Source organism: Lathyrus oleraceus, chromosome 2 (assembly GCF_024323335.1).
Source record: "Lathyrus oleraceus cultivar Zhongwan6 chromosome 2, CAAS_Psat_ZW6_1.0, whole genome shotgun sequence".
NCBI classification, from domain to species: Eukaryota; Viridiplantae; Streptophyta; class Magnoliopsida; order Fabales; family Fabaceae; genus Lathyrus; species Lathyrus oleraceus.
In genome coordinates, this window is record NC_066580.1 from 474,965,262 (window position 1) to 474,977,310 (window position 12,049).

The 12,049-nt window shown below is 35.8% G+C and overlaps 3 protein-coding genes across 3 annotated transcripts; 1 reads left to right on the top strand and 2 right to left on the bottom strand.

Moving 5' to 3' along the window:
• Positions 1-4,542: 4,542 nt before the first annotated feature.
• On the top strand, positions 4,543-6,097 carry LOC127120541 (uncharacterized). Its single transcript, XM_051051004.1, has one exon. It carries the CDS (start codon positions 4,733-4,735, stop codon positions 5,900-5,902), a length of 1,170 nt encoding a protein of 389 aa, XP_050906961.1. The 5' UTR covers positions 4,543-4,732; the 3' UTR covers positions 5,903-6,097.
• A 21-nt stretch (positions 6,098-6,118) lies between these two features.
• LOC127120542 (peroxidase 20) lies at positions 6,119-7,701 on the bottom strand. The gene is made up of 4 exons (XM_051051005.1): positions 7,316-7,701; positions 7,007-7,198; positions 6,622-6,787; positions 6,119-6,552 (listed from the first exon to the last, which is right to left on the bottom strand). Exons 1-4 carry the CDS (start codon positions 7,526-7,528, stop codon positions 6,119-6,121), a joined length of 1,005 nt encoding a protein of 334 aa, XP_050906962.1. The 5' UTR covers positions 7,529-7,701.
• A 90-nt stretch (positions 7,702-7,791) lies between these two features.
• LOC127120540 (type I inositol polyphosphate 5-phosphatase 2) lies at positions 7,792-11,042 on the bottom strand. Its single transcript, XM_051051003.1, has 9 exons — positions 10,793-11,042; positions 10,606-10,711; positions 10,421-10,519; positions 10,145-10,340; positions 9,247-10,063; positions 8,895-9,079; positions 8,693-8,801; positions 8,332-8,480; positions 7,792-8,241 (listed from the first exon to the last, which is right to left on the bottom strand). Exons 1-9 carry the CDS (start codon positions 10,820-10,822, stop codon positions 8,025-8,027), a joined length of 1,908 nt encoding a protein of 635 aa, XP_050906960.1. The 5' UTR covers positions 10,823-11,042; the 3' UTR covers positions 7,792-8,024.
• Positions 11,043-12,049: the final 1,007 nt, after the last annotated feature.

The following is a 12,049-nucleotide window of genomic DNA, read 5'->3' on the forward strand; positions in this document are numbered from 1 at the left end:
CGGGTAGTTTTTTTATCGAATCAGTTATGCGGGAAAAATTGAACAAGTTTCACTCACTTAAGTTAATACCAGCAATTTCTCAAATTTCAGATTTATGTGAAAAATACCAAAAATTTCAGTATTTTTGAAATTATGTGGCACATACTAGAAATTTCAAATTTTCTGAAATTTAGTGGTGATTTTCGAAAATTTCATAATTTTCGGTAAAACACTCCATATCCCTACTAGAATTTTTACAATTTTCGGTATGTTTATATAGGAAATTCTAAATTCAGGTACAAGTGTCTTTGTTGCGATAAAAAAAATTTTGAAATTTGAAATTTTCCAATAAAAACAAATAAATTTTAAAAAATTTCAATATTTACAAAAGGGTATAACAATAAAAATACTCTAAATATAGGGGTGTCACAAGTCTAGGTGGCAAGTTAAAGAGCCTTTAACTTGTCACCCCCCACTTATACCTGACACCCTCTCCCCATTTAGAAACAATTTTACTGTTATACCCTTGGATGAATTTAGGAAATTTTAGAATTTTATAGATTTTTATTGGAATTTTTTAGATTGTAGCAAAAAAATTTGGAATTTTACGGTGTTTTATGCAAAATTACCGAAAAATTTTAAAATTGAGGAAGTTTTTGTTTTTTCTAGAAAATTTTCAGTATGGGTTAAGATTTCCCGGGAAAATACTAGATTTTTTGAAATTTACGGTATTTTTTACCATTAATTTTGAAATTTCCGGTATTTTTTACCATAAATTTTGAAATTTTCTGGTATAAATGTGAGAATTTCTAGAAATGCAAAAAAATTGAATTGTAAATTTCAATTGTACTACTGGAAATTCTGTTTTTGGTATATGTTAAAAGAAAAGTAAAATTTGATTGGTAAATAATAGCAAGGACATTTTTTGAAATTTTAAAATTATGAGGGGTGTTATTTCCAAAAACGACACTGCCCTCGTAAAATTATTTCCAAAAATTTCAAAATTTACAGTCCAGACGCGTGGATTTGAAATTGCTGGGGCGATACCGAAAATTTCAAAAACAGTGAGTATTTATATCGATTTTTTCAAAAAATTCGGTATTTTGTATCGGAAATTTCAAATTTTCCGGTATTTTCATGAAATATTTACCGAAAAATTCAATATTTTAGGTATGGAATCCCATTGACTATACCGGAAATTTCATAATTTCCTGTAGTTATAAAAACTCGATTTTGTATCGGAAATTCTGAAATTTCTGGGATATATACCATGGGAATTTATATCGGAAATTTTGAAATTTCTGATATGTACCAAAACTTTGTTTTATATTAAAAATTATGAAATTGCCGGTAGTTGCTAATATATATATTTTTTAATTTTTCCTTCTTTTGCAGTGAAATACAGAGGCAGAGACAACACTATTGCAGGGAGAGTTGTTGATCGAGCGGAAGACCAGGCTAGGGCTTCCAAGGGTGTTAAGGGTGAGTCTTCCCATATACGGTCTGGACGAGTGGGCCCAACCGGTTCACACCGGAAGTGGTTGGCTGAATAGGGTCAGTTTTGGGCACCTCGTATCACTCGATGTCGATTGGTACAGTGAGTATAGTAGCCTAGAGATGAGGTGGTGCCAGATGTTGCTGTTGTTGATGGAGTGGTTGATTTGGTGGTTAAGGAGGTTATAGATCCGGTTGTTGTTGTTGACGAGGCTGGTTTGGAGGAGGTTGCTCGGGTGGTCCAGCCAGATGCTGATGTTGTTGATTAGGTCTCATCGGTTACTGCTGACACAGAGGTTATAACTCCTTCGATCGATTCCTCTATGCACACTAATTAAGGATTCTCTAGAGGACCCATTGACCGGTCAGTGCTTACCGAGTATGTTGACCACGTGGTGTTACGAGTATGATAGAGAGAGGTATATGTCTTTTATGTTTAACTCTAATTTGTTTATTATTGTGCCATGAAAGCTAAATGCTAATTTATTTATATTTGTTTATCGCAGGAGCGTCTCACATTAAAGGTGACATCACACATGTCAAAGATGAAAGACTTCCCGAAGATTCTGATGCCTGAGCAGGTCATCCGAATTATATAGGACTTTCAGCTGCTTGATTTTGCCCATTGCTCCCTCACCATGCTTGACGCTCCACTACTTAGTGCTTTTATTGAGAGATGGAACAATGAGACATCTTCATTTCATCTTCTGTTGGAAGATGACTATCACTCTGGATGATGTCTCCTCATTGTTCAATTTTCCCATCGGATGCCTGAGCAGGTCATCCGAATTATATAGGACTTTCAGCTGCTTGATTTTGCCCATTGCTCCCTCACCATGCTTGACGCTCCACTACTTAGTGCTTTTATTGAGAGATGGAACAATGAGACATCTTCATTTCACCTTCTGTTGGAAGATGACTATCACTCTGGATGATGTCTCCTCATTGTTCAATTTTCCCATTGGTGGCAAATTCTGGACGACTCTCGTAGTTAGCATGTCCCTTGCATGTCAGATTGTTGCACGAGATTTTGGAGTGTATGATGTGGCCGTGCAGGAGGATTTTGGCGTCAACAAGGGCGCACATCTTTGTATGTCTTGGCTTCAGAAGATGTACGACGAGCTTGTAGCGGATGAGAGTTATGAGGTTGCTGCTAGGGCGTACATGCTACATATAATAACATATACTCTTTTTGCGGACAAGTATGATGTTTATATTGATTCCCAATATGTGTGCCTCTTCAGTAGGCTCGAGGAGACCAGTTGGGCTCGGGGGTGTGTTGCATTGCCACTTTTGTATACAACCCTTAGAGTGACGATGGTCTTTGAGACCAAACAACTTGCTCGCTATTTGAGTCTGTTACATGCATACTTGAAATTATTAGTTGTTGTTGATTTCTTATTTAATCCTCATGAATATCATTTCTTATTAATTATGTATTGTGTCTTTGTTTTGACATCAAATTTGGATATACGAGCATTTCTCCAGCATCTGTGATAGGAGTGTGCAACATTTCCTAGTGGGGTTCCCACAGGCAGAGATACGGAAGGCCAGACAGGCACATCCCGGTGGTGTTGCTGAGTACATAATGAGGCTCGGTGCATTGACTATAGATGATGTCATCTGGACACCATATACTGGTCATAGAGTCCTCTGTGAGTTCGAGGAGTCGTCATTATATTTAGGATATATGCGGTGGGAGACCATGGTCGCTAGACACTTGTGTGAGAGGTGTTTGTGACAGTATGATTACGTTCAGAGTATCCCACGATCAGTTCCAGATATACCATCTGCGGGCATTGATGGATGGTTTTATAGTAACTTCATCAGCTTCGGTCGTGCCATTAGAGATTAGGCAGTTAGGGTTTAACACTCATCACAATGTGAGGATGATTACTTAGAGTGATACATCATTGTATCACACGCTCACATCATCCCACCTACTACTGATGTGGGGCCTTCTGGAGCTGGGGTACTTGTTGATGACGTGTCACTGTCTCCTACAGCTGATGTTGATGTCCAACAGCGTCTCTACATGATTGTAGTTATTATGGAAAACCTCATGAGTTTGGTAAACCCAGATTTATACTAGATTATCTCGGACTGCAGACATAGCCAATGGGGGGCATATTTAGATATCTTTTGTATATCATGGATTTCGTATATTATGTATTATTTGTATACTATTTAGACTTTTTCATCATAACTTTTTATTGAATAATATTTTTGATGACATAACTTAAACATCAACATTGAAATACAAATATCACATCAACATTAACTTAAACATAACTTAAGAAAAAAATAATAAATAAGAAAAACCTAAACATTGTCTTATGATTATGGACGTTTCAACATCTCCATTATGTCGTCAACAAATCTTGAAAGCCTAACATATCATTCGTATCCTTTGTTATCCTACGGCGAAATGAACTCCACATTTTCTTCACATCTTCGTCGGTCTTCAACTCAATAAGGTTGTATTTCACTCTCCCGTCAGTATTAGTCCAATCTTCACGAAACTCGATTTTTCTCACCTTCCTAGTTTCAATATTAATACAATAATTCATTCAATTTGGACGTCAGACTGGCGAGAGATGCGGTGCAATCCGGAAGCCTAAACTCTATGGGTGGTGTAGCTCCGTTAAAGTACATTTCTGACTTAATCAAAAATTGAGGAAAATATATTTTTTGAGATGTTTTTATCAAACATGTGACCCTCTATTTATACAACTTTGCATTTATTCTAGATTACACAAAATTGTCGGTGCAATCATAGAACGTCCAAAAAATCAAAAAAATAACCCTTCCAAAAATTTCATTTAGGTAGAAATTTCCGATAATCACGTGTAAATTTCAAAATTTCGAAAATTAATGAAACAAATCAGAAAATTTTGAATATCTGATATATCAAAAATTTAAAATATCCTACTGAAAATTTTGAAGTATATCAAAATTTTGTTAAAACTGTAAAAAATTTCATTCAAATTTTTTATTCAATTTTCAATTAGAAACAATTTGGATAATATAAAAATATGGGTGCCAAATATAATTTGGGTTTGACATAAAGAATTTTCCAAGTTAAATCCTCGTAATGGACCAAGCTTAAAGCTTCAAAACTTGAGCCCATAAGTTGCTTTCCTCTCCTCCACGTCCTCCTCCATCTTCCACCAAAAACAAAAAATCATCACCTCTCTGCAGCTACCTCTTATGGTTCTTCTTCTAGCTTCCAACTTCTACAACCCAACAACATCTCACCATGAAGCTCTCCCTCAAATTCCACAACACCAACGAAAATCAACAAACCCAAATAATGACAGCAAAACTACCCATCACCATTTTCAATCATCCCTTACTTTCAACCATCACCGCCACAGGTAACTCCACTTCCGATTTCTCATTCTCACTCTCAACTAACTTCCCAACAGGTCCAACTCTCAAACTCTCTTACACTCCCACCGCCACAAATGCCTCATCTCTCCCCTTTTCTCTCTCCCTCAAATCCGGTTTAGGCCTTTCCGGTTCACCTCGTCATTCTCCTCTCGTCTTCTCAGCTAATCTCTCTCTCTCTACTCCTTCCTCTACTATTCCTCTTCTTCTCCCTTCTTTCTCTCTTCACTTTAAACCCCAATTCGGTCATTTCTCTCTCCATAAAACTGTTTTCTCTGATTCTAACCCTAACCCTAACCCTAATACTAACAACATCACCAAAACTATTTCTGATTCTAACCCTCTTTCTGTTTCGCCTCAATTCGAAAAGGGTTTTCTTCCTGTTCAAGATGGATGTTCCTCCGGTTGGCAAAATTTGAACTTGGAACCATTTGGCCATAGAGACGACAATAACAATAACAACAACGTTGTTGTTGGTGTTGGTGTTGTTCCAGATGGTAAGAACAGTGAAAAACATGGTCTTTCACCTTCTGTTGCTGTTATGGCTAGAACTATTCTACCTGTGACACAAGGGTTATTGTTGAAATTTCGTTGGGGTGTCAATTTTCCGGGGAATAAGTCTGGTTTGAAAATACCATATTTGACAGTGAATAAAATTGGATTGGAGCGGGTTGAGGAAGTGAAGCTAAATGAGTTGAACCGCGCTCAGGAAGGCGATTTGCAGATGGTGAAGGATGTGTGTTTAATGGCAAAAGGTGATTTGGAGAATGTTGAGAAGGAAAATAAGGAGATGAAGAAAGTGTTGGATGAAATGAAAATGAGAGTTTCTAGGGGTGAAGCGAAGCTTGTGAATCCGAAGAAACATCTTTCAGGCGAGAGCTTTCAAACTCGGGCAAGCTATAACAATAACAATGACAGAAAGAAGAGTGAGAAAAAACAACCAAACAAGTCACAGAATGTTGGAGTAGTGAGTGATTTGGAATCTGAATTGGAAAAAGCTATAAAAGCCGCCACTGCCACCGCTGCTTCTTCTTCCTAGCAACGACTCGAAGATCATCACTACTACCACTTTACATTGTTATAGAGAATTCTATGTATTGTAGTTGAAGTATATAATCGTTGACTAGTTAAGTGTAAATGTGTAACAATCAGATTGTATAGTGCTTTGTATTTGGAAACACATATTGTTATTATTCATGCAAGCAATAAAGGGGAGAACAAGTTTGTATTACAAGTCATCCAAAATACATAATACCTAAGTGTTCACAAACCTACAATTCCTTCTTATTTCTCCTGCATCTCCTGTAAGAACATTGATGTTTCCCATCTTAATCATAGACTTAGCAAATGAAGTAAAGAAAAGTTTTTCATTGGAGGCATAGCTCCACACCTGCTCCCTGATCTTTCCATCCATGTCTTGGCTGATCAAAACATTATCAGAACCTAACAATCCCTTTCCTTCAAGAATGTTTATGAAGTAGTGGTTATCAAACCTTTTCGGTGTTTGAAAATCAAGGGGTGCGAATTTGTTGTCCCTTCCTTTAACAGGACAAATTGACCCTAGGATTCTTCTGAAGGTTGTGTATCTTTTGTAGTGATCGTAGTCGTAGCCGTAGTGATATTCTTGTTTTGTTTCGTAGATCCTTTGCCTGAAACTAACACATCTTGCCCTTCCTATAGTATGGCTACCTGTTTTTTTTAATCGAAATTAGTAAAATTGGTGAGTTTGAAAACTTATTTTCCGAATCGCGAATTTACCTGATAGAACCACCAAGTCTTCGACATCAAGACCTTGTTGCTTAAAGTTGTTGATTAAAGTATGTAAAGAAGAATTTGGAGCAGGGATGAATAGGTTGGCTCCACTGAAACTTGACTCAAGGGAATCCTTCCTCCCAAGCCACACATCCCATCTTAGTCCTCCTCTCTTCAAAACAAACAATCTAATCATTGGTAAGAAAAAAAGTTATGAATGATTTGAATCACAAATTCTCGCAGTCAGTACATCGGTGATCATTGGATCAAGATCAGACGATACAAAAAACTCTAAAATCTCGACAGACTAATCAATGATCATTGATGTCCTGTCTCTGTGAATGCGTGAGATTTGTGATGCAAATAGAATGAGTAGAGAGAAAATGTGTACCAATTCAACAGCATCACGAGCAGCCATAGCAAGAATATCAGCACATGAAACAGTGAGAGGACATTCCTCCTCAAGTAAATACTTTATCTTGTCGATGACTTCAAATCCTCGTAAAGAATTCAAATTCGGTCCAGCTTGTTTCTCACTCGTCATTCCCTCAACACTATCCAAAAGTACTGATGCATCACATCCCTTATTTTCATTTCAACAACCAACAGTATAAGACCAAATAAAAATTAAAACGAATAAAGAACAATCGAATGAAAATAATCGAACATTGAAATGCTTATATATGGTTAATTTAATTACCATGACAAAACAATCGTGGAAGTGTAATCGAAGTAATGACGCTGCTAAACGTGGATCTTTGAAAATCGCTACTTCCATGTTATGTCTCACTATCTCTTCAGCTAAGGGACACTTTTCCTTGTAATACTCGTGAACAAGAAATTCACTACTCTTCATAGTGTGAATATTGGACAAAACAGCAATTAGGATCAGTAACAGTTTCAAAAGCTCCATTGGAAGAAAATGGTGAAGAAAAAAAAGGAAATGGGATGCTGCAGAAGTCTTAAGTTGAATGTGCTTATAGAGTTGAAAGGTTTAATAAAGATGTTTTTGTTGCATTGTTTGTTGGTGTTTGTTTCTACATTTTCAAACCAACCTTAATGTGGAGAATTTTGTCAGGTGCTTTTGTTTCACCTAGAATTGGTGCAACCAACTTGACCTATTGTTTTTTTAATTCCATTTTGCAGATAAGTACTCAATCTGCTACAAACCAGAAAAAAATGCATGAATAATTTAAAACATCATTCCACAAAAATCAATTTATTAGGTTACATAGAACTTGTCTATTGTTACAATTACAACAAAACAACCAAGACACATGTCTAATGATGAGGCCAAAATTGAATAATGGTTTTTACTGTGAAAAAAGAAACAAAAAATGTCAAATTCCTCCTATATACTATATTGTATAACTATATACACTTAGCTTCCTCCTATACAATTTTTAGTTCTAGTAAAATTGACCATCTTCTTCATCAGGGAAAATCTCAGGATGAACCGCAGCAGTACTAGTAAAATTTAGGGCTCTTCTTAGTTTGCGATGATCGAATACTTCGACTTCAACCGAGAAAATTGAACTAACCGGTCTATGATCCGAGAGCTTAATTTCCGCACGTTCGTATTGTAGTTGCTTTATTCCTTTTCCTAGCCATAGTATACGGTCACACCTGCATATACATAAAAACTAACAGTATCAATATTTGTCGTTTAAATTAAAGAAACATATCTATTACCATCGTTATAAATATCGAAATTACCATGCAGGAGCTCGTTTTTTCTCGCCTTCCTTCGGAATCTCACCAACATATCTATCAGAGTTGATTTCGTATTTGTAAGTAGGTGCAAAGTTTATGAACCCTTCTTTCCATCCTTCAAATACGCGTCCAACACGCAGTTCGTTGCTTAGCTACATACCGAATTAACAGATAAAGTAATAGTTAGTTACAAATTGTTTAATCTAGGACAGCAAAAAGAACAGAACATAAACATATAAATATGGAAACTTGTTTGTCACTGCTCAGAAATAGTCGAGATATCATAGCTTATCCAGTCAAGTAAAATAAAAGGTTTTGGTAGAGAGTCAGTAGCCAAGATAATGTTTTCTAACTGAAATCTTACCTGATCATAATACATTAGTTCATCCCATTTTTTTAGAGCCACCAATTTTCGAACTTCGGAGTCTAACATGCTGATCCGATAATTCAAATCTCCGAACCAGAAAATCTGACTGTTAGCAATAAACCAAACGCGAATTAATATAAGTTTTGTGCAAAAAAAAGCTTTACTATGGAAAAAAAATTCGACTTATAATAAAGCTTACTCGTGCGATGGTATTGTTAGTGCTTGATCTGTATCAAAGACGGACGAGAAGCATGTGCGACGTAGAATTTCATTAACGTCAGAGTTTCGTCTTTGTTCGGCTCCATCTTTCGTGCCAGAAGTCAGATGAGAACAAACAAAGCACATACGCGACTGAAAGAGTGACATGCTGATTGAAACAGAACCCTGCATCGATGAAAAACGTGTCTGTCAAAACCAATCATAGACCAAAATAAGAAAATTGTTCACGAGTTTGGACCTCGCTGATAAAGATCGGTCGTTGAATTCATACATTTGATTCCAATGACCGGCCTTTATTCAGCGCGAGGATTCGCAATATAAACATGTGTTACCTTGTTTCCCATGTAGCCCATAAGACCAACTCCAACAGGAGAAACTTTCAAATTATTAATGTGTCTTCTCAACCTCCTCTGCACCCAAACAGATACATATATTCCCACCATTTGCTTGCTGATAATCCGAACATACCTCGCATGCAATTTCGTCGCGCATAATCCATCATCATCTTGGTTCTCAGGTAGTTCAATAAAAGCATCATCGTCCTCATTAGACAACATCTCAGATACATCATCTAACGAATCAACTACTTTCGGTATAACCTGTTGCTCTTTCAGTAACAAGCCCAAATTTCCCGAACTATGGTGCGAGCGTCTCAATCCACCACCTCCACCACCACCGCTGTATATGAAAGCATTCTCATTCAAGTCAAACCCAATTCTAGCTGAACTACTTAGTACTCTCCGCAACTTCGGATTCGAATCAACAATTTGTGAGATCGCGTCTAACGGACGTTCAGGCCAATCAAGATCAATACCATAAACTTTCCTCACATGTATATCATTTCCGATACTAATTACATTATTCGCTTCCAACTGTTGTTGCAGATCATATTTCTCTACAACATTTTCCATGTACTCATCATTCATCATGTCAATTGGATTATCAGTATCCATATTTTCGGCTAGAACATCCGCAGCAGAAGAAGTTCTCAAAACCGGAGAAGGAGGCGCGCTATGGCTTTTATGTTTACTGTCAGGCTCCGAAGACTTGTTCAGAGATCTTCTAATGATCGCTTCCCATTTCTGGATCGGCGTATTATCCTCAGCTCCAAGTACATTTCCAGCATTCAGTGGAACAACTTCCTGAAAACTGTGAATAGCCATAAAGAATATAAGTTTTACAAACATCGCAAACGCAACAAAAGCATTTACAGTTTGATGAACTACTCACCCGAAAATGTAAATATCACTCGGCTCTTCGGCACAAATCCAGTCGTCGATATCAAGATCCTCGGACGGATGTCTTCCAGCAACATTCCAAGATCCAATTGCTACCCTCACTTCCTTAGTGTTTATGTACTGAGCACGCAGAGTTTCCGATTTTCCTCTTCTGTGTTTTGTTTTGTATGCTTTCTTAAAAGATGCATCTGAATAATCACAAATATGAAATCAATTCTAAAACCGAAACAAACGTAATTGATAACTCTGAAATGGAATGAATCCTTACCTGGTATTTGACTTGAGAATATAGACTGAACCCCTTGTGTTCTAAATGGATTATCTTCGCCGCATCGAACTTCCATTTTTGATTGTTTAGGAGAGAAAACTGAGGAGAAATTGACATGAATCAAAAAGTGATAAAAAAGAATCACAGGAAGAAATAAACTACATAGAATGGAATCAATTTCTTACCATCATCTTCACTCTCAGTTTCAGTATCAACTTCATCTTCACTAAAATCATTCACCTTAGGCTTAATATTAAGCCATTTTTTCATCACAATAGAAGGCCAAAAAGCCTACAAACAAAAAATCAGCAACTAAGAAAAACAACTTATTAACAACTTACTCAAAATCATCTCTTTTTTTCCAAAGCTTACCTCTGATCTTTTTCCTCTTCTTCCCTTCATTGTTCCAAGTCAATGAGTCTTTAACCAAACAGAACCTTACAAAAACAGTTGTGTATGCAAGAGTTTGAAAGAACACAAGCTCTTAAATATGAAATCAATCACTGACATTTAGTTAAATTAAATGTTTAAATATAAAAAAAAAAGATTATAAAAGTCCAAAAAAAGAGATTATTTGAATGATGATGAGATGGAACATCCTTTTTAAGACCAAATAGAAAAAGACAGAAAAATATGTGAACATAATATCAACAAGACAGTCACAACCGCAACTTGTAGAAGAAAAACAAAATCACTGGTCCATGCACAATGTCACTAGTTTTTATTTTATTATTATGATAATACTAAACATTAGTATTAAACATTATTAATAGTAACTTGATCCAACTAAGTAAATGTCCCTGTCATTAAACACTTGTATAACAATTTCTGAGAACATTAATTATCAGAGACAAGTAGCAGAAAATTATGATATTCAATCAATGAATTAGGTTATGACAAATACATATTTTGATAGAAAAAGAGTGGAAAATATGTGGCATGACCCTACAAAGATGTGTTTGACAAGTTAGGAACAAAGAGTTATTATGAATTAAAATGATTATAATATTAAGCAAAAGTTGACTCTTAGAGAAATTATAAAAGTGTATTTGGCTCAAATATCAAATTTAGAAAATGAGAAGCCATGCAATGAAATAATAGAAATAGATAATTATATTATGTTTGAGGAAAAACAGAAGAAGGTTGTGAATGTAGGTCCAATGGAGTAAGCACTATGTGTGAAGATGAAAAATGTGAATTTTCAAGTAGAGACATATCATTATCAGATAAAAGTTGTAACGCATTTTATGCCGACTTAAATGAAATAATAACGCGTTGAGGAAGAGCAAATGAACTTCTCTGACTTCAGCTCTGACTATCATTTGTTTATGGCAGTGCACATGCTTGGACTTTGAAACCTTTGAATATATTCCGTGCGAGTATAAATACGGTATTTAAAAAATCATAGTACTCAGTTTTATTCTAAAATGTATAAATTGTTAGGTTTGCAATAAATATATTATAATAAAAAAAATTAAAAGTATTGTTAAGATATAATAATAAAGAAATTTAAATACATAAAAAATATATTGATATAGTATATGTAAATAGATAAGTTAAGATAAAGTAATCTAATGTTACTGCAGAATTGTTTGGGGCGAATAAGGAATGGGAGATTGAGAGAATGAA

What these genes read in the sequence shown, in the direction of transcription:
- LOC127120542 (XM_051051005.1), bottom strand. Translation starts at nt 7,528, where the DNA reads ATGGAGCTTTTGAAACTGTTACTGATCCTAATTGCTGTTTTGTCCAAT. An exon ending in TCCACGATTGTTTTGTCATG is followed by an intron (nt 7,199 to 7,315) that starts GTAATTAAATTA and finishes AATGAAAATAAG; the next exon opens with GGATGTGATGCATCAGTACT. An exon ending in AGACTTGGTGGTTCTATCAG is followed by an intron (nt 6,553 to 6,621) that starts GTAAATTCGCGA and finishes TAAAAAAAACAG; the next exon opens with GTAGCCATACTATAGGAAGG.
- LOC127120541 (XM_051051004.1), top strand. Translation starts at nt 4,733, where the DNA reads ATGAAGCTCTCCCTCAAATTCCACAACACCAACGAAAATCAACAAACC.
- LOC127120540 (XM_051051003.1), bottom strand. Translation starts at nt 10,822, where the DNA reads ATGAAGGGAAGAAGAGGAAAAAGATCAGAG. An exon ending in AACTGAGAGTGAAGATGATG is followed by an intron (nt 10,520 to 10,605) that starts GTAAGAAATTGA and finishes ATTTCTCCTCAG; the next exon opens with TTTTCTCTCCTAAACAATCA. An exon ending in AACTAATGTATTATGATCAG is followed by an intron (nt 8,481 to 8,692) that starts GTAAGATTTCAG and finishes TTCGGTATGTAG; the next exon opens with CTAAGCAACGAACTGCGTGT.